Below are 24,751 nucleotides of genomic sequence, written 5' to 3' on the forward strand. Positions count from 1 at the left end.
TAATCCTCGAGTGGTTTTCGAACTCGTTAGTATAAAAAAAAAAGGTTTTACGTGATAGATTGTCAGTTGAATGATGAAGAATATTATGAAAGGATTGGAAATGATGAATGAAATATAATGAACTATGGATCTTGTTGTCTTTTATGTTTGATTGTTTCCATGCATCATCTACTAAAACAGATTTTACTTTATTTATTTAATTATATTAGCCTTTCTTTAATCATATAAATCACTAGCAGGTCACCCAGCATTGCCCGGTTATAAAATCCACAGATATGATATTTTAATTAATGCAAATTTCATATTTATTATTATATTATATTATATTGGACCCAATATATAATTTTAAAAAGTTTTTAAAAAATGACTTGTGCGCCACCACCAAGAATCAAAAACAAAATGTTTAACTTATGATTTACTTTTTCTTTTAACATTAATGCCTGAGCTATAAAGACATGTTTGCTGCACGGTTAAAAATAAAAACCCGAACCAATAGCTATTACGTTACATATGTATATTCGTAATGCCGTTGTTTGGCCTTCATCTGGCAAATTCCATTTCTTTAATTTTCACACTTTTGCACCAATTTTCCTTGGCTAAAACCTAAATATAAAGTTTTGTATGTGTTCGAATATCCTATATATTAAGTTTCATGTCTGTAGACCAAAAACTGACAGAGGAGTTTGGTAAGCAAAATTTTTTAAACAAAAATATATGTACGCGTACATAAATATATATAGAAAGAGGTTTGTGTTTACTATAACCTTTTTACACAAATATTACGCAAGTATAAATCATGTAGAATATTTGCATAAATATAATTACACGTAATAGTTAAATAAAGATGATCATCCCATAAGAAAACCAGAAAAACTAATAGGGCATTAATTAAAATGAATGTTTAAAAGAATATGCAAATTAGCTAGATCTTTTGCAGATGAATGCAATTCCACGACTAATATATAACAAAGTTGTATTTTCTTTTTGAATAAATAGAAAAAAGGGTTTTTAATATATCAATACACAAAAAAAAAAATTTATAGGAGTATAAAAAATTATTGAACCTCTGGCAAGACGGTTAACATCTTCAAAACATAGAATGATCTGCATGGTAACCATAGTAACCAGATTATATAGGGGTTTTACTGATGCCCATATAATTTTACTTATCTTTAGGCTGTATCGGGTTGCTGTTGTCGTTGCCACTTATGTGGCAGTTTGCGCGAACTGGCCAACCGACTTGACATAAGCAATCAGCTGCATTTGAACCCCCTTGTATTATTTTGATTAAAACGATTTTATTGTTATATTTTCTTAAGCTGTTTCGTTTGTTTAATTGCCATTTCTTCTTTGTAGGTGAGGGTTGGTGGTAACTTGGAACCAGAAAAAGGAATTGAAGATTTGTTTTGTGCCTACGGCGTGGATATTTATTTTGCTGGACATGAACATTCCTATGAAAGAATGCTTCCCCTTTACGATCTGACGGTAAGGAACTTTTACTTTTAAAAAAAAAATATTTTAATTTATTTTTTACTCAATATTCCCTCCAAACAAGGCCTACTGAAACTGACACATACGGAGCTACTAAGAATTAAAGGGCCAGATTCATAAGAGCATTCTAAGTGGGGAGTTGTGCAGTGAGATGTTTGTTCACATTGTATTTAAATTTCTGTATGTTGGTACAGTCGAGGAAACGAGGAGCAAAGAGGGAATTTTATATAAAGCATCTATTCATGCAGTCTCCTTACTGTTTTAACAACGTTGGCGACCACGGCTCTCCAAATTGTAGAGCCATGGTAATCTCGGGAAGACTAATAAAGACGGTAGTTTCTCATTGCTTTCCATCTTGATTCGAGGGTGTATCTTCCTTTGTGAGTTAAACGCACCACCAGATACCAACCTGGAAATTTCTATGACTCATCGTGGTACATACAACACCTAGCCTTCCCAAATGGTCACCCATCCGGTACTGGCCAGGCTCATCGTTGCTTAAATTTCCCTCAACCTTTATCTGTGTCTAAACCTAAACGTAGATTCCATGAACAAAGCTTCTTTCTTAGAACTGCACGCCTATGGAATTGTCTTCCGTTTTCCTGCTTTCCAGCTGACTACAATATGGTTCTCTTCAAGTCTAACGTAAACAAGTTTTTGATGAGCTGTTCCAAATAAGTTAACAAATTTACCGAATTTCCTTTACTAACGATTACTTTATTGTCCAATTGTCTACTGTACACTATTTAACACCCTTATCCTCGAGTGGCCTCTTGGCCTTGATAAGTGGTGATTCCTTTGTTAAAAAAAAAAAATAAATAAAAAAACTTTGGTGAGAACCAGTGTCAACATGATTGTACCATACACAAGCAAGCAGTTTTGAAAAGAATATAAAAGTTGAAAGCTTTCCAGAATATGGAGGATTTTTAAAGCGAATGGGTGTGATTTTGCTGTTTGACAGGTTGGTCAGGAGTATTTATGTTGAGGAGGGGAAGGGCACTTTTGTAGCAAGTTCGCCATAGGACATTCCATGGAAGTACTTATAAATCAAGCACAGGGACGATGGGACAGAGGCTGGACCTTGGTAGACTATTAGGTGACCTATTAAGTTAGAGGTTCTTTTTTGGACATAGAGAGAGAGGCTAGCAGTTTAAGCACCCGTCTAAATGTGACAACAATTCTCCATGCTTGGACGAATGGTAATTTTGTAGAGATATAAGATACTGGCAGGTATAAGAAGTTGTCTAGAATGATAGAGATTCCAGCTTCTTTGTAGCAGACTTGGCAATGTCTTCTATGTATTTATTCCAATTCATGTTATATATGTTGGACTGTTTTACACTTAAATGTATAATATAAATCTCACCTGTTTGTTTAAATGTATGTCTGCCTAAAACTCTCAACAGAGACGACGGATTTTCACGAGATTGGTATTATTTTGAAGTTCGACCCTTTGGACGACAACTATCAAAAGATTGGCTAAAAATATTAATTCCTTCAACCTCAACTGGGCAGTTTTCTACAAGGAGGGTCGTTTTTTTTTTTCATCGCCATTTTCGTAAGTCATCATATCGGTTGGAATGACTTTACTAATTTCAATGTTCTGAACTTTGGGTCATGTCATGGAGTTGAAGTAAGACATCAGATTTTCTTTCACTTTGTTTTCCGCCTTTGCGTCACAAGTTCGATCCTGCCTGCCTACTAACCCCCCCCCCCTTTTTTTTTTTTTTTTTTTTGCTCAACACTCACCTCCAAACACCCGAGCAACGTCGAGCACCAAAGCTAGTTATTAAATAGACCATCCTGCTTAATGGTATCATCTTGTTTCCTAAGGTTTTTGTTAGATCTGAATCTTTTGATTCTCCCATTTTCCAACCAATCTCCACCTAATATCATCTACAAAATCATGTTGACCACTGGTTCTCATAAGACCACCAAAGTTAAGCAACATTGAGCCTGGTCAGTACCAGATGGGTGACCAATTTGGAAATACCAGATGCTGTATGTAGGAGGACGTTGACACCTCCCTGCAAGAACCTAATGTCATCATATCCTCTAACAGGGATATACATGTGACTGGGGACCGCTTGTGAATTTCATACTCCCATGGAACTTTTCCTTTGGAGGAAGTCAGTCTACCCCGCATTGGTTTAGTGCCGTTTCCATTTTTTCCAATATCATCTCCTGATCCATGTTTGGAGCGATGTGTGGTCTCAATAAAACTTTAATTTTTAAAAAAATTTGTTATTCACCCCAAACAAGGCACTGAAATCTAAGGAGCTTCCTGTAAATTATGTGCCATATCTGCAGGAGCATCCTAAGTGGGGAGTTGTACAGCAAGATATTTGTTCACATTACATTTAAATTTCAGCATGTTGGTATAGTCTGAGACACAATGAGCAGGGGGAAAATTCCAAAGGCGGGCAGTATGAGGAAAAAAGCTATTAAAGTAGATCGGCTTCCGACATCTGAGAACTTTGACTTTTACTTATTCCCTAAGCTCAAGGAGAACCTTAGACGCTGTCGTTATGAGACAATTGAGATGATGGAAGAGGCTGTGACAAGGGTCATTGACATGCTCATACAAGAGGACTTCTCTGGGGCCTTCCAGAAGTTGTTAGAATGGTACAAGTGCATCGCAGCCAGAGGAGATTACTATGAAGGGGAGTAGAGTTTCATGTGTGTATTATCAATAAAAGTGTGCACATAAAAAAAAACGTTTGCAAACTTATTTAAGGCACCTTGTAGCATTAATTGCATAAAATCAGTTTAAGAATGTTTTTTAATTATGATTATCATTTTGTTTCCAGGTACGAAATGGATCTGCTTTCAAACCATATACAAATCCCAAGGCCACCGTTCATATTATAACTGGATCTGCAGTAAGTTGGCTTCATTTTGTTTGTTCAAAATGATTTATGTTAACCCCTTTCTTCTCATTCCTTTTTTTTTTTTTTTCCTCATCAGATGCTTTTCTCGTCTTCTGATTGGGTAAGCACTTCAGCATCTTTCTACTGAAAAGTCAGAAAAGGTTGAACAAAAAGTCGGTTTTCTGGTTTAAAAGCTGTACAATTATGCACATGTCAATTCTATGAAGTTCACATGTATTGTATTAAATAATATACAAGATAACTTTCATGTCATGTATCGTATATATCAAAGTAAGGATTCTGTTTTTTCTTTTTATCATCATGTCTTGAGAGACAATGGATGCACCTTCGAAGGGTGGCTGCACGTTTAATTGTGAAGCAAGGGTTGCACAATCTGCAACCACACCTCTTCTGAATCAGTACTGCTTAATTCCAGAGGCAAGGAGAAATCCAGGACGATAAGAAACAATGCAAAGATAAGCAGAGAGCACATACATCACTTGGTATTTCCAAATGGTCACCCATTTTAGTATTGACTAGGCTCAATGTTGTTTAACTTTGGTGATCTAACAAGAACTGGTATATGCAGCAAACAAACATTTTCGAATTTGTTTTACAGTTCTCTTTTCTCATTTTTCAGGTCTCGTTTCCCAGTTCTTGTTTCTTGTTTCCCAGTTCTTGTTTCTTGTTTCCCAGTTCTTGTTTCTCAGTTCTTGTTTCTTGTTTCTCAGTTCTTGTTTCTTGTTTCCCAGTTCTTGTTTCTTGTTTCTCAGTTCTTGTTTCCCAGTTCTTGTTTCTTGTTTCCCAGTTCTTGTTTCTCAGTTCTTGTTTCTTGTTTCTCAGTTCTTGTTTCTCAGTTCTTGTTTCTTGTTTCCCAGTTCTTGTTTCTTGTTTCCCAGTTCTTGTTTCTCAGTTCTTGTTTCTTGTTTCTCAGTTCTTGTTTCTCAGTTCTTGTTTCTTGTTTCTCAGTTCTTGTTTCTTGTTTCTCAGTTCTTGTTTCTTGTTTCTCAGTTCTTGTTTCTTGTTTCTCAGTTCTTGTTTCTCGTTTCTCAGTTCTTGTTTCTCGTTTCTCAGTTCTTGTTTCTCGTTTCTCAGTTCTTGTTTCTCGTTTCTCAGTTCTTGTTTCTCGTTTCTCAGTTCTTGTTTCTGATTTCTTAGTTCCTCAGTTCTTGTTTCTCGTTTCTCAGTGCTTTGTTCTCGTTTTTCAGTGCTCGTTCCTCAATTCTTGTTTCTCATTTCCCAATTCATGTTTACTAGTTCTCGTTTCTTGATTTTTAGTTCTTCTTTCTTGTATCTCAGTTCTTGTTTGTTTCTCATATCTCAGTTCTTGTTTGTTTCTCATATCTCAGTTCTTGTTTGTTTCTCATCTCTCAATTCTTGTTTCTCGTATCTCGGTTCTTGTTTCTCGTATCTCGGTTCTTGTTTCTCGTTTCTTGTGTCTCGTTTTTCAGTTCTTGTTTTTCGTTTTTCAGTTCTTGCTTCTCATTTCTAAGTTCTTGTTTCCCATTTGTTGTTTCTCAGTTCTTGTTTCTTGTTTCTCAGTTTTTGTTTCTCATTTCTCAATTCTTGTTTCTTAATTCTTGTTGATTGTTTCCCAGTTCTTGTTTCTTATTTTTCCGTACTCGTTTCCCGTCACTCAGTTCTTGTTTCTCAGTCCTTGTTTCTTAATTCTTGCTCCTCACTTCTATGGGACGAACTGGATGTTTTTCAGCTCCCGTTTTTCAGTTCTCATTTTTCGTTTTGTTGTATAGCCAGTTCTCTCTAATGAATAATCTGTTTATCGCTGTCACGTATATATAATTATGTTTGTTGTGTTTCTACAAAGATGTGTGCTAATAAATACATAGACTCTAGCTTGTTCCAGACATTTTGACGATCAAACATGGAGACGGTTTCATAATAAAACTGTTTTTATTTGTCTGACGTATTGAATAAGGATGCTGAAAGGTGATGTTGGGGTTGACGAGCTAACAACGTAACGATCATGCGTTTCTGTCTGTCTCTCTTTCTCTCATGTGTTCGTCGGACCTCTTGCTTTTATTGATAATTTCTTCCTTTGTTCCATCAGAGGTCAATATATGTGTACAAGTCAAACCTGGTATTTTCTTGGTTCCATCAGAGATCAATATGTGCATACAAAGTCCAACATGTTATTTTCTTTGTTCTCTGCTAACTTGGAATTTGTGTGTGCATGATCTCCAAGTTCCTTTATCCAACACTTTCTCAGTTCTTGTTTCTCGTCTTTCAGTTATCATGTCTCAATTTTTGTTTCTGATTTTGCGTTCCTCAGTTTTCTATTCTCTGTTCTTGTTGCTGAGTTCTTTTATCATGATATAATGAAAACAAGGGAGGCAACTCTGAAGTATACTTATTTTCTTGTCTCTTGACAATGGTAGAGTTAGACGCAAGTTCAACTTTTAATGATGGCAAAGTTTATTTCACTTTAAAAGAGACACTTAGAATTTGGAGAGAAAAAAGAAAAACTTCCTTTTAAGATGACCACCTCCTGCTACCATTTCACATAACAAACTAAATCTGGTTAATCTTTACACAAACTACATGTTCACTTTTTTGCTTTTAGGGTAACCAAGAAGCTCAGGATCCTTTCCGGCACATTGATCATCCATTTAGCGCCTTCCACTCAGACGACTTTGGATTCACTATGATGTACGTCCAAAATAAAACACACATCCATTTACAGCAAATATCAGACAATAAAGTAAGTAAAGCTTTTTAGAAATTTTTTTTTTTTTTACATATTAAGAAATTATTTGTCCATGCCTCTGTTCAGTCTCTAAAGACAAATGATACCCCCTGTAGGGGCAGTTGCGCATGTAATTGTGAGGCAAGGGTCGCGCAGTCCCTAACCACACCTCTTCTGAATCGACACTGTTTGGGTCCAGTGGCAAGGAGAAGACCAGGACGACTGGAAACAATGCCGAGATAAGCAGAGAGCACATACAGCACCTGGTATTTCCCGAATGGTCACCCATTTAGTACTGACCAGGCTCAACATTGCTTAACTTCGGTGATCCAGTGGGAACTGGTGTGTCAACATGATTATGCCGTATTAAGAAAGAAATTATTTAATCTGGATAGATAATGAATATCATATCGTAGAATAGATAATAAAAAAGAAGATATGTTTGTGCATATTGGTGTAAAGGTGTTGCAGGTGGATGAAAGGTGGATGGTGCCGATCGACTATACAACTAATAAAAGTTGACACAAGCCAAAGAAGTAACAACAATAGCAAAGAGAGATAACAAACACAAATGATCGGTTAAAGATGATGAGTATCGTTTTTTATTTTTACCAAGAGAAAAGGTCAGCTGTATGGCAATGGATATCAGGAATATATGAGATAAAGTAATGTGCCTCAGCTTGATCCTAGTCATATAGATGGAATCTGACGCTGGAACTGGTGGCTGGACGTCAGTGGGCACTGAAACTGGTAACCAGATGTTAGTGTTCATTGGAAACAGGCATTTGGACGTCAGTGAGCACTGGAAACGGGTAGCTGGACGTCAGTGAGCACTAGAGCATGTAACTGAACGTCAGTGACCGCTGAGTACCTGGATATCAATGGGCACTGGAAAGGATAGCTGGACATCTGTGGGCACTGGAATTGGTAGCCAGATGTCAGTGGGCACTGGAACTGGTAACCAGATGTCAGTGGGCACTGGAAACGGCTAGCTGGACATCAGTGAGCGCTGGTACAGGTAGCTGGACATCAGTGAGCACTGAAAAAGGTAGCCAGGCATCAGTAGGCACTGGAAATGGCTAGCTGGGCATCAATGGGCATTGGAACTAGTGGCCCGACATCAGCGGGTACTGAAAAGGGTAGCTGACAACAATGGGCACTGAAACTGGTAGTCAGACATCAGTATGCCCTGAAAAGTGGTAGCTGGACGTCAGTGGCCCGCAGGAGCTAGTGGTTGGAAGGAGTATGATGGAGGTGCTGGAGTCACTAGAAGTGAACATGTACATGAACAGGAGTGATCAGCTATGAGAGGGAGTTCCAGGGGGGGGGCAGCAGATGAGAGTAGAATGTGTATCCTACACAGGTAGTTTGACTTGCATCAATAGTATGTTGAGTAGCTCTGAAAAGGGTTGTTTGGGCACTACTGCTGCTGCTTCTGGTTCCCACAGCAACTAGGTCTGCTAACTGAACTCTTGTCAAGTCGAGATGGGAGTGCTCCTAACTTCCACGCCAAGGCAAAAATTTGCTGAGAAGGTGCTTGTTTTATGAAAAGTCATCTATGCTTCAGTTGATGACTATTATTAATTTTTGTCCAGGTTACCTACAGGCAAAAATGTCTTGTGTGTTTATTGTCTCTATATATTTTATTTTCTGCCCGAAAATAAAGTCTGTTGATTTGTTTCATTATAAAAAATTTAGTTTTGTGTTTTTTCTTTGTTGTTGAAGAAAAATTGTTGATATTTTTAGTATGCATGGTTGTGACGTATTTTTGGGAGTGTCATTCTTGTGTCTGGCTGTGATGACCATTGTGTTTTGCTTAAAAATTGGGAGTGGTGAGCTGCATCAAATGTATCATTTTCAATTGGGCTAATAAAAATCGAACATTGCTCCTGTGCTACAATTATTTGACTCATTTGATGTCCCATTTTTGATAAAGTGTTTCTTATTTTCTATCCAAATGTTTATGAATAAAATGTCATCTCTTATAACTTCTTCGAAATCTAGTGGGCAAGGATCTTTTTGCCTTCCTCTTTCTCATTGAAGAGATGTTACAGGCCTATATCTGTTCTATCATTATTTTCATGGCAGATGGTCGACTGAGCTTCAATCTATGGTCCCCCCCTGTAAAACATTCACAACAAATACTTATCTAGCTACGACAACTATTAACAATTTCCCTTACACTTTATTAGTGCCTAAATCTAAACGAAAATTTTGTGAACAAAGTTTCCTAAAACTGTCCATCTATGGAAAACAATACGCTAGGACTGCTTCCCAGTTAACTATAACATGGTTACTTTCAAGTCTAATGTAAATAAGTTTTTATTGATCCATCCTCTTAAATAATTAAACCCTACCAAATTCCACCATTACTGATCATCACGGTGTTGTTTCACAGTCTACCTCACACTCATTAACCCTTATCCTAGAGTGGCCTCTATGCCTTGATAAGTGATGACTCCCAACTGGAAACAAAACAAAACAAAATAAAAACAAGGATGGCCAACCTATAGCACATGTACAGATAGTGATGCATTACACAATTATAAATGATACATACGAGGGGCATGCAATAAGTAATGCACCTGACCCACTTCCTCTAAAAAATAGTAGGCATTACTTATGGAATGCCCCTCATATCCATTTTATTAAGCCTTTTATTTTTTTAAAAAATTACTGTTAATATAAGTATATATTTATTTTTATTTTTTTCTTCAGGGTGGAGAAATAATCGATGATGTTTGGATCGTGAAAGACAAAGGTGACAAACCAGAATTTAAATGCAACAAACGGCGTCCATAGACTATCGCGATATACTTCGGTTTTATTTTAATACGTTATATGTGTATTTATCAATTTATTTTAATACGTTATATGTAATAATGAATATTAATGATTATATACATTTTTTTTTATATCCATACGATAATCAATCTTTTTACTTTTTTTTTTTTTAAATAAATATAGAAAGATGAGATATAAGCATTATATGTGAGTCTTAGATTATATTGTGCAAGCATTCACTTTTGTGACATTTTATCTTTTCAACATTTTCTGATATTTGATTCATAAATATATATTAGAGAAAGAAAATTAAAACTAAATTGAAATTTACAATCAAAATTTATTGTTCGACTCAATACTCCAAAAAATAATTTACAAAGTCCTTATTCCATGGAGTTTCAAAGAATCCTATTCTTGTTTTTCTTCTCATCAGAGGACATAAAGAAATCAGCAAATTATATTTGTAGCAATGCTAGAATTTGCTAGTTATGGCATTAAGTGAAACTGCAATTTATTGTAGTCATAAATTGCTAAGAAAAGAAGTGAAAAAATGTTGGATATGTAAAATAAAATATAAAAACAAACCACGCATAATATTTCAGCTTGCATGAAAATTCTCTCAACTGATTTCTTTCTGTCCTCTGATGAGAATAAAAACAACTTTCTGTCCTCTGATGAGAATAAAAACAAGAATAGGATTCTTTGAAACTCCACGGAATAAGGACTTTGTAAATTGTTTTTTCAGTCGAACAATAAATTTTGATTGTAAAGTTTAACTTATAGTTTTAATTTTCTTTCTCTTATAATAAGCTCTACTTTCTATTGCGTATTGAGCTTTTTTATTCGGTTGGGATTAAATTATCTATATATAAACACTGTTATTTATATTAGATTGAAGTTTACCATTGCGTATATCAGGTAAACACTACATCCCTTTGATTTCATTAATATATATATACACACAATTATGTTATCAATGAATATATTTTTAACGAAGCAAAACTATCCCCAACCACATCTCTCCTAAATCGGCACTGCTTAAGTCTAGTGGCAGAGGGAAACAATGCTGAGATAAGCGGAGAGCACCTGGAATTTCCAAATGGTCACCCATTTTAGTACTGACCAGCTCAACATTGCTTACCTTCGGTGCTCTGATATACGGCATAATTCATGTTGACACACCAGTGCGTGAAATGTTATATAGAACTTTATTATATCACCAGAACAATAAGGGAATGTAAAAGGGGAAAATTAAGAAAAAAAGAGACCTCTTTAAGCCGTGGTATTTCAAAGTTAAATGCTTCTCATCAGAAGAGAAGGGTCAGAATTATACAAAATGTACATATAGATAAAAGTCGGCTTAATAACATTTAGATATAAAATAAGAATGAAGGAATAGGATTTTTCTTTTTACTATTACTTATATATACTAGCTTTCCTTTTTATTCTTATATGTTGTACCTTCTTTTTAATCTAATATATAAAAGGCTATATGTCTGTCCGTCTATCTGTCTCCATATTTTCAAACTGTATCTCTTCCAAAACTGAAAGTCGCAGAGCGGCGCTAGGGACCTAAAATGATTGGATTTTTTATGGACTGTTCTTTTCTGGGTCTTTAGCCGGTTAATAGTTTTTAAGGAGTCAAAAATGGGTAAAAATTGAAAAATTGTTATACATTTTGTACATTCATCTTAGCTTATTTTTAGCCAGTTCATGTGTGTGTCACCTTTTTACAGTGGTAACGTCACCAGCTTTGAATGCTACAGTTTTGCTTTCAGGTTGGATTCTAGCTGATGGCACCCAAATACTTTATTTTTAGTTTGGAAATCACGACCCATAAATAATAATAATAGTAATAATATATACGAAATCTGAACAAATTAAAGTATTATATTTAAGTGTATTTACGTATTTACAACCAGGCAAAGCAAAGCGTTCTACTCGGTCCTGGATATGACTTTAAACTATATCCTATGGTGAGGCCCCAGCTTGCGGGTTTCGGAGAGTGTGGAGCCACCCTTTAATTGCCATTGCTCCCAGGTCCACTCTGACCCCGAGTGGTAGTACCTGTTAGGGTCCCAACTATGGGTTAAATAGAAACTGACTCGAAAAAAAAACAAAAAACAAATATATTCTATTAAAAAACTTTTCTTCAAAATCACTGAATTCGGCATTAAATAACCTGAAAAGGGTTGGTATGCCATAAAACAAAAACAATCCACCCCCACCCCCACTAGTATTTTGGGGGGAGGGGGGATATTACATTATCTTATTCCTTCATTCTCATTTCATATCTAAATGCTATTAAGCCAGTTTTTTTTTTTTTTTTAACATGTCTGCTCTGCTGATTATAGGTGTCTATAACCCATTCCTTTTTTTTTTTTTTTGACATCTCCCCTTCCATCCTGTTTAAATAGTTCACCCTTTCATCTCTCTGTCTAATGATTTCAACTCTTTTCCCACTTACTCTGAGAACCTTGAATGTATCTTATTTTCTTTCTTTTCTTCTTTTTCCCCCTTTCTTTTTTTACTCTGCCTTCACTTTTAATGTTTCCCTCTCCCTCTCTCTCTAAATATTAAATGTTCTCTTTTTTAAACAAATAGAGCTTTCTTATTCTTCATTTGAGAACTGGCTTTCTTCTGTGGAAGACAAACTTTTTTTTAAGTTGCCTGACGAAGACTTGTGGTTTAACTCGACCATCTGTCCGAAACATTAGCATGTCCAGTGTCGCGACCTTGTAAATTTGTTTATATTAATAAAAATATATTGTATATAATATATATATGTAGATATAATATATACATAATATATATATATATATATAAGACATTTGGAACATAAAAGCGGATATTTTAACTACATTCCAATGTGCATGCATTTAAATGATATGTGTTTTTGATGATTTTAAATCATTTTCAAATCATGTTCCAAATAAAGAGTTTACAGCTGTTTCAAGATAATGTCTATTTTATTTCATATAACAAAACAAATTTTGTTTTGTAAACATCAAATCTCTTCTGAATAAAATTTTCGTTAGTACTCAAAAAAACAAACAACAGCAATGTCCAAAAATTTGGAATTTCCTCCAAAAACAAAGCAAAAAACACAAGAATAGACAAGAACTGAGAGAACAAGAGATAATGAAAATTATATATAGTAGTGTTTGGACAATTAATCGGAATAGGAAAAATCAGAACTTTGAGGGTATTGGAATCAGAAAATCTTTTTACAATTTTACGAGACTAAAAACTATTCTTTTAATTGTCTTCTTTTTTTTTTTTTTTAATTTCATTTTGCTTAAAACAAAATCTTCAACTGCTGGTATTAATAATAAAATAATGAATATTTATTGATTTTTAAACTATCGGTAAAACTAAAATCTGTAGATCACCCCCCCACACACACACATATACGCTAGTGTATTTTTATGTTTGAGAAAATATATGCACATTTAACATGTGTTTTTACAGCAATTGAGAAAAAAAAAATAACTTTATGGTTAAACATTTAGAGATTTATAAAGAATTGGAATCTGTAATTGTATTGGAATCAGGAATTAGGCACAGAATTGCTAATTGTTTCAGAATTGGGAACAATATTGAAATCGTCCCATCACTAATATATATATATTGATGACAATATGTAATATAGAATATATATATATATATATATATTGATGATATTTAATATAGACTATATGTATATATATAAAATATGTGTATATATATATATAAAATATGTGTATGTGTATATATGTAGTTAAATCTTTGATAGAAAACAAAAAAAAATGTTTTACTCCTCCACTCTCCTCCCTGCATTTTGGTCATCTTTATTTTCTTTATTCTTTATTTTTTTTTTATGTTGAAAATGAAAATTAAATCTGTAAATTTTGAAAAAAATGTTTTACATTCGTGTTTTATTATTATTATTTTTTTTTAAATCAACGAAATTGCAAATGTATGAAAAAAAATGCATAAGAAAATAAAAAAAAATTTTTTAAACAAATACTTTGTGCTTTTTTTATTTTGTTTCTTTAATTATTTTTTACTAGCCTGGGTGCCTAGCATTGTCTGGGTGTTTGCAGGTGTGTGTTGAGCAAAAAAAGAAAAAAGTTGTAGTAGGCAGGCATGCTCAAACTCTTACCACGAAGGAGGAAAAAAAAGTGAAAAAAAAAAAAAAATGATGCTTTAGCTGTTGCGCCCATTGCCAAACCAGAAGTGACGTACGTTTAAATTAAGGCTAGACAATCGAAAAGAGGTGATGACTTTCGAAAATATCGGCGAAAAAAAGCAACCCCTCCTTGTAGAAAAGTGCCCAGTTGAGGAATCAATATTTTTGGCCAATTTTTCAATATTTGTTGTCCAAAGGGTCGAGCTTCAAAATGATACTAATCTTGTGCAAATCCGTTGCCTCTGTCGAATATTTTTGCAAGATATACAAACAAACATACATATATACATTTCAACAGAGAAGTGAGATTTATATTATAGACTAGCAGGTGTACAATGTTCGTTATTAGAGGCTCACAAATGCTACTAATCCCTAGGCTTTGTAAGCTTTTTCTTAAGACTCCTTAGACTAACTCAATGAATACGAAAATATCTACAAAGCCAGTAACTTTTCTTTTTTCTTTTCCAAACAATAACCAACATGCCTGCATTAATTATGTTTAGATTAATTTTATTCATATGCAGCTGTGAAAACTGCAAAATTAATAAACGATTGACATGAATGCAATACAAAATGTACAGAAAAAAAAAGATAAATTATTTTACAAAAAATAAAATATAAACAAATAAAATAATACAAAGAAAAGGGTAAGAAATAGACACATGCAAAGACCATTACACGAATGAAAAAATGTGACTGCCGAAATATATAAGCAAAGAAACATTAAATATTTTTTTTCATTAGAAACAAGGCTGTACGCAACTTTATGCTTACATCATGACCAATCTAATATACAGTGTAACCCGGACATAAGAGACCATAATATAAGAAAAAATGATGTAGTAGAGATTTTCTCTGGTCCCAAATTTGAGCCTTCGTTAATTTACAGTATAACCCTGATATAAATACCCCGGATATAAGGGAGCTGTATTCTCCTCCTTGGGGGGAGACGAAGAAGACCTCTCTTAGATCCGGATTACACTGTGTGTGTGTGTGTGTGTGTGTGTATGTATATATGTGTGTGTGTGTGTGTTATTTATTTATTTATTTATTTATTTTTTTTTTGCGATACTTTTTGAACAAATTCAATTATTATACGAAAGTGCATTTTTACCTAAATGTGAGTTAGGAATAATTTTCCCTTTGACCAATTTGGTACCTCCAAATGGGGAGCGGCGTTGTATTGTTTTTAAAATATAATTATCCACTGATACATATTTTGTTATCTACAACTCATCGGAGTGGCTGAATCTAGCAACTATATATATATATATATATATATACACAAACAAAATGTACAAAGTGTTTATTAATTTTGTATTTTACCATCCTTACTTTAATTTTCTGAAGCCTGGACAACTTATGGTAGACACATAAAGATCATGGAGAGAATACGCTAGAAATTTCTGAGACACATTTTGGGTATCAAGTGGAATTCTTTTACACCTGATACGGATGTCCTTATGCAATCTGACGTACCATGCATTGAAAAATTGATTATACGTAACCAGATAATGTGGGCTGGACATCTAACAAGGATGGATGATGAGAGATTACTGAAGCATCTGTTTTATGGCGAAATTATACAAGAAAAGCATCCACAACACAAACCAAAGAAACACTTCAAGGACAACATCAAGGGTAATCTAAAAGCTCTTGTTATTGACCTGTCTTGTTGGGAGAGTGCTTCCAGTGATTGTGAAACGTGGTGCTCCATGGTTTATCAGGACTGTGATAGATCCGAGAAGAAAAAATATGACTATGCAAAAATTAAGCGTGATATCTGGAAGAAAAATCTGTCAGATTTGTCAGAAGCTTTTTGTGCTGAACCATGCTTGTGATTTATGCAGTAAAATGAAGTAATTTGGAGCCGGTCTAGCTAGTTATAAGCGATCACATGGAAATGTAGAGCACAGACGTTCTATTTGCTCTATGGTCTGCAATTCAAGCGGAGGTCTGAAGCGTCATATGAATGTCCACAGTAAAGCAGTACCAGTTGCCGTTCCTCAATCTCAGTATATGTGTAACCTCTGCAACAAACTGTATAAAAGCAGAGCTCGTCTGAAGAGTCACCTTTGTTCCCACAAAAGATAGAAACTTCATCTTGATCACATCTCCACATTTATACATGTAAATGCATATAAATGTAAAAAGAAAAAAAAAATTTTTTAATAATAAAATAAAATAAATAAAAATAAATTCTAAAATAAATAAATTAAATTAATTAAATATATTAAAAAATAAATGGAATAAATTGGAAATTAATAAATAATCAACAATAAAGAAAAGGAAAGATGGTCTTCTTCTGTCAAGAAGTGACAATCACTATATACACAGTAAAGATTTTAAAAAGTTAATTAAAAAAAAGACTTGTGTGCCACCACTGAGAATCGAAACCAAAACGTTTAACTTACAATTTACTTTTTCTTTTAACATTAATGCCTGAGCTATGAAGACATGTTAGCTGCATGGCTAAAAATTAAAACATGACCCAATAGCTATTACGTTACGCATGCATATTCGAAATGCCGTTGGTCGACCTTCATCTGGCAAATTCCATTTCTTTAATTTTCACACTCTTGCACCGATTTTCCCTGGCTAAAACCCAAATATAAAGTTTTGCATGGGTTTGAATACCTTATATATGAAGTTTCATGCCTGTAGACCAAAAACTGACAGAGGAGTTTGGTAGGCAAAAGTATATAAACAAATATATATACGCATACATAAATATATATATAGTAAGAGGTTTGTGTTTACTATAACCTTTTTACGCAAATATTACGCAAGTATAAATCATGTAGAATATCTGCATGAATATAATTACACGTAATAGTTTACTAAAGATTATCATCTCATAAGAAAACCGGAAAAACTAATAGGGAATTAATTAAAATGAATGTTTAAAAGAATATGCAAATTAGCTAGATCTTTTGCAAATGAATGCAATTCCACGATCCATATATAACAAAGTTGTTTTTTTGTTTTCTTTTTAAATAAATGGATAAAAGGGGTTTTTAATATGAATATTAATAATAATTAATTTTTTTTTTGGGGGGGGGGCCCAAAAAAAAAATTAAAGAAGATAGATAAAGATTTAAGATTCTTACCTCATTGAAACTTTTAGAGGCTAAAAAAAAATGCTATTATATTGAGCTGACTGGTAAGGGTGGAGAGATGATGAAATAAATCGACCTAATGATATGCAAGAAAATTGTTTTAAACTTAGAAAAAATGCCACAGAAACGTATGGCATGCTTCAGACTGCTTTTGGGCCATCTTGCATGAATCAAGCATCAGTTTTGGAGTGGTATAAGAGATTCAAAGAAGGCAGAGAGTATGTGAAGGATGATGAGAGGTGTGAGAGAAGTAAGGAAGTCAAAACGTTGCCATTAATATCACCATCACTGTTCCTGCTGGTTTCTGGTTTATTCATGTAAACATGGAGGGATATGTGATATAACACCTCTGGGTCTTGATAATTGGTGACTCCTACGTAAAAAAATAAATAAAAAAACCCTGAAAGCTGGGTGAGTTCTAGTGAGTCCCAAGAGAGAGGTTGTGGATGATAGGTCCGTTCCATGCGAAGCTGTTATCAGTCCACGATCCGGGAAGAAAGAGAGACAGTTTTAACCGTTTATAAATTCCGTCATGTGACTGAGAGCTGGCTTCTGATTGGACGAGCCAGGAAGCAAATGTATTCAGTATCTCTAGCTGTGAGAATTTGCTTCTACTTATGTTTGTTGCAGTTTCGTCTACTACAAGTTTCTATTTTGCTTTAGAGTAAAAATAATTGAGCTTTCTGATTGGATGTAAAATATTTGGATAAAATATTACTGAGACAATCTTTCACTGACATTTTTCTGCTAAAGAATGAAAGTGAGTAGTTCCTAGTGTTGGGATAATTAATAGGAATCAAGAATTGGAAAACTTGGAACTTTTGAAGGCGTCGGAATTGGAATTTTTTTTTTACCTACTTCCGATGCCAAAAACAATTCTTTTATTGTTAATCATTATTTTTGTTTAAAATCATTTTTCATTACTGGTATTACTAATAAAATCTATCTATCTACTATTATATAAAAGGAACTTTGTGTGTGTGTGTGTGTGTGTGTGTGTGTGTGTGGGTGTGCGTGTGCGCGCATGTGTGTGTATGTGTGAGTTCGTTTCTCATGGAATTGAAAACGATTGGGCCGCTTTTTATGAAATTTCCCACTTTACCTGCCTGGCGGTGTTCTTAGATAGGTTTTGTATTGGAATTTCTTCAATAAATATTGATAATCAAAATAACTCAATGAAAGAAGGAAAAGGCGATTTTGGCCAAAGTTAGCACCTAACACAGCCTAACCTCACAACTACATTTGAGAAGTTTTATTATCACACAAGCTGAAACAGTAGGTTCTTTGATATGACAGGGGCATGTTTGAAATGAATGTTTCTTTTTAAAGTGTGATACTTGACTTTTTCATTTTAAAGTTAAATTTAACCCATTATCACCGTACAAGCAGTAAGGCCAAGCATATAAAATCAACAGTAGGTGCTTTGATATGACGGGGGCATGTTCAAAATGAATGTTTCTGTTTAGAGCATAATTGAAGCCTGATATTTGACTTTTTCATTTTAACTTAAACGCAATCTTTTTGCATGCAGATAACAAGTAACCACCCTGAACCCAGGAACGAACAAAGTCGGGGATATGCGAGAAATAGGAGTAAAGACACTGAAACTTTTGTTTGTGTGCATTGCTTCTTCCTACGAGGTATATATATATAAATGAGAGCATGTGGACGAGTTAGTAGATTTATGACCAAGCCAATGAAAATTTTTTTAAATTGACTGGTGAGTACACTTGAAAGTTGACTTTTAAAGGATTCCTTTAGGTTTCCTGTGACTATGCAACTTTTTTTCATTTAAACTTGAATCCACGCCATTATCACCACACAAGCAGTAAGGCCAGGTATATAAAATCAACAGTAGATACTTTGATATAGCAAGGGTGCTTTCGAAATGAATTTTTCTATTTGGAGCACAATTGAACCATGATACTTGGCTTTTGCATTTTAAACTTTAATTCAAGCCATTAAATATAAAAATAATTTTATAAAATCAACAGTAGGTTCTCTACAGTGCAATGTAGACTGCAATCTATTGTGGACTAAGTTATTAAGAGGCATGTGAAGTTTCCTCCCAGTGCACCACAATGGGTCCCCGACTAGAGCAGGCAATCAATTGATTTGATTGAAAAATGGCCGGTTTCACCAATTTCAATGGCAATAAAAATATGGGACAGTGAAACATTATTTGAACATCATTCAATCTCGAGCAACATCGGGTCTCCCTGCTAGTAATACATATTTATTTATTTTGTGAAAAAGAAGAGTAAACAGGAATGCCTTTCGTAAAAGTTTTATCAACTTAAAAGTATACACGTGTTTTTGAGAATCAATATGGCGGAATCCTTAATTCCGGCCAAGGGAAATAACTACGATCCTTTATTTCAGGAAGAGTCAAAGCAATTTATTCTAACATTTTCCCCTTCAGAATTTAGTCTGTTAAGTTAAGAAGTCCTTATATTTACTTGGAAATCATCGCATTCTGAACGATCTCCGCACTGACTCACAGGGATTTTGGTCCTCAGCGTCCACATCTTGGGGAGCATGGATATTTTCAGGATCAGGTAAGGGATTCTTCTCCTTCTCGTAGGTATTGTTTTCGTCAGTTGGCGGTTCTTTAGGGGCTTCAGGGCTTGCAAGATTATTTTAATTGTATTGGTCATTTGTGTTGGTCTTTTAATTTCTGCACTATCAGAGTAGAAAGCTTTCTTACATCTAGGGATCTCTACTGTCTAGGGATGGGATTTTGCTGCTTGTTGGGTTTGTCGGGGGTATTTACATCGTGGGGACACAAGAGCTTGTAGTTCGTTGGAGCACCTTCCATTAAAATACTTGTAAAACAGGCAAAGGGATGCAACATTTTGTTGATGAGACAGCGATTGAAGCCAAGCTAATAGTGCGGGACCTATTAGGTTGGTGACTCTCTTTTGGACCCTGCTTAAGAGGGAGAGACTAGTAGCAGATGCACCAACCCAAATGTGGTAACAATACTCCATACATGGACGAATGTTGACCTTGTAGAGGTGCAGGATATTCTCTGGCATAAGTAACTTTCTGGCACGGTAGAGAGAGAGAGAGCCTACAAGCCTACTTTCTTTGCAGCAGCGTTGGCAATGCCCTCAATGTATCTGTTCCAACTCATGTTCCCGATCATGATGATGATAATGATGATTATCCTTCTCCACCTCCTCCCCCTTCCCCTTTTCTGTTAATGTCTGTTTTATATGCTGGCATTTATTGGACATTTTTAGAAAATGTTTTCCAAACTAACCCATCTCCACCCAGGTTTTTATTTATTGCTTTTTGCTCTCAACTCCAGCCTTATCACTTCCTCTCATGTTTTCTTTGGCTTCACCTGTGAACTGAGCTGGCTACCGCAACTGTTATGCATCTACTAACACAAGTATAATGTGGCCATCACACTCAAACTGTGTTTGTTACAGTTCAAACCTTTTTGGGACCTCCATGCCATCCGTTGCAATCAAAAAGAAAGAAACAAACAAAAATAAATAAATCCAACCCGTTTTTTTTTTTTTCTGTTTTAGCAAAAGGCATTTATTACCGTTACTTTCCAAATAATACTTGCTTCTTGTTTTTTTCTAACTGTTCATTTTGTCTGCCATGAAATTAACAAAACCCTGCCATCTCAACGCCAGCTTAAAAGTCTTTCACAAACACTATAGGCCACACATCCATCTCAACCGATATGCTTTTTTTTTTCTTCTCGACCACATGTCGGCTGTAGCTACATGTCCATCTTTTTCAATGTACACTTTGTTTCTCCCCGACCACGTGCTGTCCTTTTTTCCTTTTATTTCTGACGCAAGCCCGCATACACTTGCTAATCTACATAGTACTCATACAGCTGCTGCTAATACCTTCACTAGTCATCTCTCCTTTGGCAGCTGCTGATTTTTTTACACGCATTTATACGCGCTCTATGACCCAAGAACTCTCAACCATTATTTCAATGCGACCATACCAATAAAGTCTCCTGTCTGGTGTGGGAACATGATGAGAATTAGCAGCGAACCGGATGTTAACGTATCCACCATGAGAGACAAAATGAAAAATCGTCTTTTGCACATGGCTCCATGCATCGCTTCCGCTTGGGAAGAAAAAAATAAGATAACCACAAAATAATTATTGACCAATGGCAGAGCTCCGCGCCTAAAATAAACACCTCAAATATCACAGTCGCTGGGAGCCAGTCTGCCACTATAAAAACGAGGGATTTGAGGGAACCAGAGGAGGGAACGAGAGATTCGCCCTGCTGTGTCAATGAACGCACAGACAGATTCTCCCACCCGACCTAAAGAGATGAAGAAAAAAAAGAAATAAGGCACCAGTGAACTGAAGCCGACTACGCTCTCATGTTATGGGCCAAACGCCTTCAATTCTAAACAATGCCTAATTCACACAAACCAAAGAAGAGAGGAGGAGAAAGAAGACGAAGATGCCGGACTGCTAGCACTGATGAAAGAAGTCACTCGCTTTCCAGTTACAAGCCAGGACACGCATCACCGACAGCAGGATGACCGGCCTATCCTAACCCTCTCCATCATCCAAAAGATAAGTTACATTTTACGAACATTCATTCCTTGTCAATTCATACATACCTACAAACAGTTTACGAACATTCATTCCTTGTCAATTCATACATACCTACAAACAGTTTACGAACATTCATTCCTTGTCAATTCATACATACCTACAAACATTTTACGAACATTCATCTCCTTTGTTAAATCACATTCCATCCTACGAACACTTTGCCTCTCCTAATACAAATTGTTGGTAGTAAATAAAGTCGGTTCTCAACCTTCAACATTCGTCTGTTTTTAATTATATGGAGTCAGAATCTACACACTTCCAACGTTATTCATTTCATAGATTCTTTGTTGTGGCCTCTATGGCATCCTTTCCCACCCCTAATCCCCTTTTTATAAAACCTTTAGGCCATACTGGCACACATTTCCCTATACTCTCCAGATTTAATCTTTCTCTCATGTCATCAGATTTCATCTTTAAGAATCACATCATACATACAACTATTAGACAGATTTTAGAAAATGTCTTCCAAACTAACCTACCTTTAGTCAGATCTTATTTTATCCCCCCCCCTTTTCTCAAATCCACCTTCATCGCTTAATACTATGTCTTCATTGTGTAATATTTTCAATAACAAACAAAAGAGATCTGTAAATCTGGACAGTATAAGGAGACGTGTGTAGAACAGGAGATTCCGTTGATATGGTCGAATAATACCCCTAAAATTCCACTTTTTAAAGGTACTTCTTTAGTTGGTACTAATCGGTATTTTGATATCAATTTTTTCGTTAATTTCTGCAATGCTGCTTGTTAAGATACAGTCAACAGATCGATTAAAAAAAATGTCGTTTTAAGCAAAATCAATATTACGTCATGCCGAAAATAGTAATATATCTAAAAATTACGAAAAAGCATAGAGTCGAAAGTTATTTATAATTAAAAGTAATTTTTATGGAAAATTAGGTTAAATCGCATTTTTCTTAGACGTTATGTAAAATAGGCAATAATAGGCTATATACAGGGGACATAACTCCGAAAGGAATATTTTAGATTACTTGTGTCATGGCTGCAAAATTTCTTGTCTATAGAGATTTTTTTTTTTTTTAAATAAAAACACAATAGTAATTGTTCTGTGTAATTTTTAGATATATAACTATATCTGACATGATAAAATAAGTACGTAATATTGTTTTTGCTTAAAACAATGTATTTAAAAATCGATTTATCAACTATATCTTAACAATAAACAACGGTGCTAATGCAGAGAGTGATCCGATCATCCGCGCTATTTTTTAAATCGTATTTCCAAGTTTAATTAAAGTTTTATATGTTTTTTTTTATTCAATTGTAAGGTTAAAGTACAGAATAGGTACAAAACACCCTCCCCTCCCCTCCCCATGTTAAAAATGGCTTTTTAAATAATAACTTTATTATTTCAGCACGGATCACTATCTGCATGAGTACCTACCTCACCAACTAATTAACTAACCTCTTTGTAAAAATTAACAGAAATAAGAAATGCATAAGAATCAGACAATAACTTAATAACGTAGATTTTTTTTCGCCCAGTCCCCGCTTCGCTTACACAGTCAAACAAAACTAATTGCTAAAATTTGGTAGCCATTTTAGGAGCTAACCATTTCAATATGACCAACAAAACTTGTACCTGAAGAATCAGACGTTTGTTTATTCTATTACACTTGTGAAAATTTACTTTTTTTTTTCAGAGGGGACACATTTTCATTCAACACCGTCATCATCCGGTTCGCGTTTTAAGAGTGACAAGCATAATGGTACATCTGGAATCCTTGGAAAGTCTCTATGAAAAAGCGGTTGCCGTTGAAAAATCGGATCAATTGGCTTCCATAAAATATTTTACAAGTATTGGTAAGTTAAAGATCAAATTATAATGTAATTTTAGTCGTTTTAATAACAAATAAGGAGAGATTTTAAAATGCTGACTCATAAGCCCATTCTCTAGTAAACGATTTTTTTTGTTGTGTTGATCCCTAATAATTATTTATACTTATTATATATATTTTCTATTAATCAATTTGAATTGTTTATTTTTAATTTATTTAAATCGATTTTTTTAAATTAACGTCGGTTGACTTTATTTTTAATATTTTAATTCAATCTTTGATGCTTTTCAAACTTCGAAGGACGACCGGTTTTAAATGGCGAATATTGCACCGTTTGTTCAACTACTATTTAAACGAAACAACTTTTTTGAAATTTAATTTATTTGAAAATCTGGTACGCTGGCAGAATTTGACCCGAATCCTCGGGATTTTCTGTCAATTATGGCTCGGGCTCGACCGACAAACATCGAATTAAGCCGAGCATTGTTCAAATGTTGAAAGGATAAATCGACATGTTTTTGTTTTTTGGGTGCTAGTGCACTTACTGATCCGCGCTATTTTTAAAAATCGTATTTCCAAGTTTAATTAAAGTTTTATATGTGTTTTTTGTACTCATGCAGAGAGTGATCCGTGCTGAAATAATAAAGTTATTTAAAAAGCCATTCTTAACATGGGGAGGGGAGGGTGTTTTGTACCTATTCTGTATTTTAACCTTACAATTGAATAAAAAACAAAACTTTAATTAAACTTGGAAATACGATTTAAAAAATAGCGCGGATCACTCTCTGCGTTAGCACCGTTTTTTATTCAATTGTAAGATTAAAGTATAGAATAGGTACAAAACACCCTGCCTCCCCATGTTAAGAATGGCTTTTTAAATAATAACGTTATTATTTCAGCACGGATCAATAAGTGCACTAGTACCGTTTTTTGTATTAAAAAATGTAATTTTAAAATTATTTTTGAGGCGGAAGTATGTTTTCTGTTATTTTTTAAACTGTACAAGTACTATTTTTTGTTTAACATTTGTTGACAAATCGTAAATTTTCTTGAAAAAAACTTTACTGTACCTAACAATTTACGGTTTTCATAAAAATCATTTATCTTTTCTTATAATAAAAAAAACAACAACTTCTGTTTACAAAAAAAAAAAAAAGAAGAGAAACAATGTTTCTCTTTTTTTTTTTGTAAACAGAACCGAAAAT

At 34.5% G+C, this 24,751-nt stretch overlaps 2 protein-coding genes across 2 annotated transcripts in view; both read left to right on the forward strand.

Moving 5' to 3' along the window:
* The window catches only part of LOC145263840 (acid phosphatase type 7-like), a 38,881-nt gene extending 28,448 nt beyond the window's left edge, over positions 1-10,433 (forward strand). The window contains exons 8-11 of the mRNA XM_080120915.1: positions 1,357-1,485; positions 4,302-4,373; positions 6,943-7,080; positions 9,784-10,433. Of these exons, the coding sequence (XP_079977041.1) occupies positions 1,357-1,485; positions 4,302-4,373; positions 6,943-7,080; positions 9,784-9,867 (423 nt within the window). The 3' untranslated portion in view covers positions 9,868-10,433. The remainder of the gene's footprint in view (positions 1-1,356; positions 1,486-4,301; positions 4,374-6,942; positions 7,081-9,783) is intronic.
* Positions 10,434-23,413: 12,980 nt separating this feature from the next.
* Positions 23,414-24,751, forward strand: part of LOC145263842 (26S proteasome non-ATPase regulatory subunit 11-like) — a 30,583-nt gene continuing 29,245 nt past the window's right edge. The window contains exon 1 of the mRNA XM_080120916.1: positions 23,414-23,571. Coding sequence (XP_079977042.1) covers positions 23,475-23,571 — 97 coding nt within the window. The 5' untranslated portion in view covers positions 23,414-23,474. The remainder of the gene's footprint in view (positions 23,572-24,751) is intronic.

This window comes from Euprymna scolopes, chromosome 39, assembly GCF_053919585.1.
Source record: "Euprymna scolopes isolate OS-2025 chromosome 39, ASM5391958v1, whole genome shotgun sequence".
NCBI classification, from domain to species: domain Eukaryota; kingdom Metazoa; phylum Mollusca; class Cephalopoda; order Sepiida; family Sepiolidae; genus Euprymna; species Euprymna scolopes.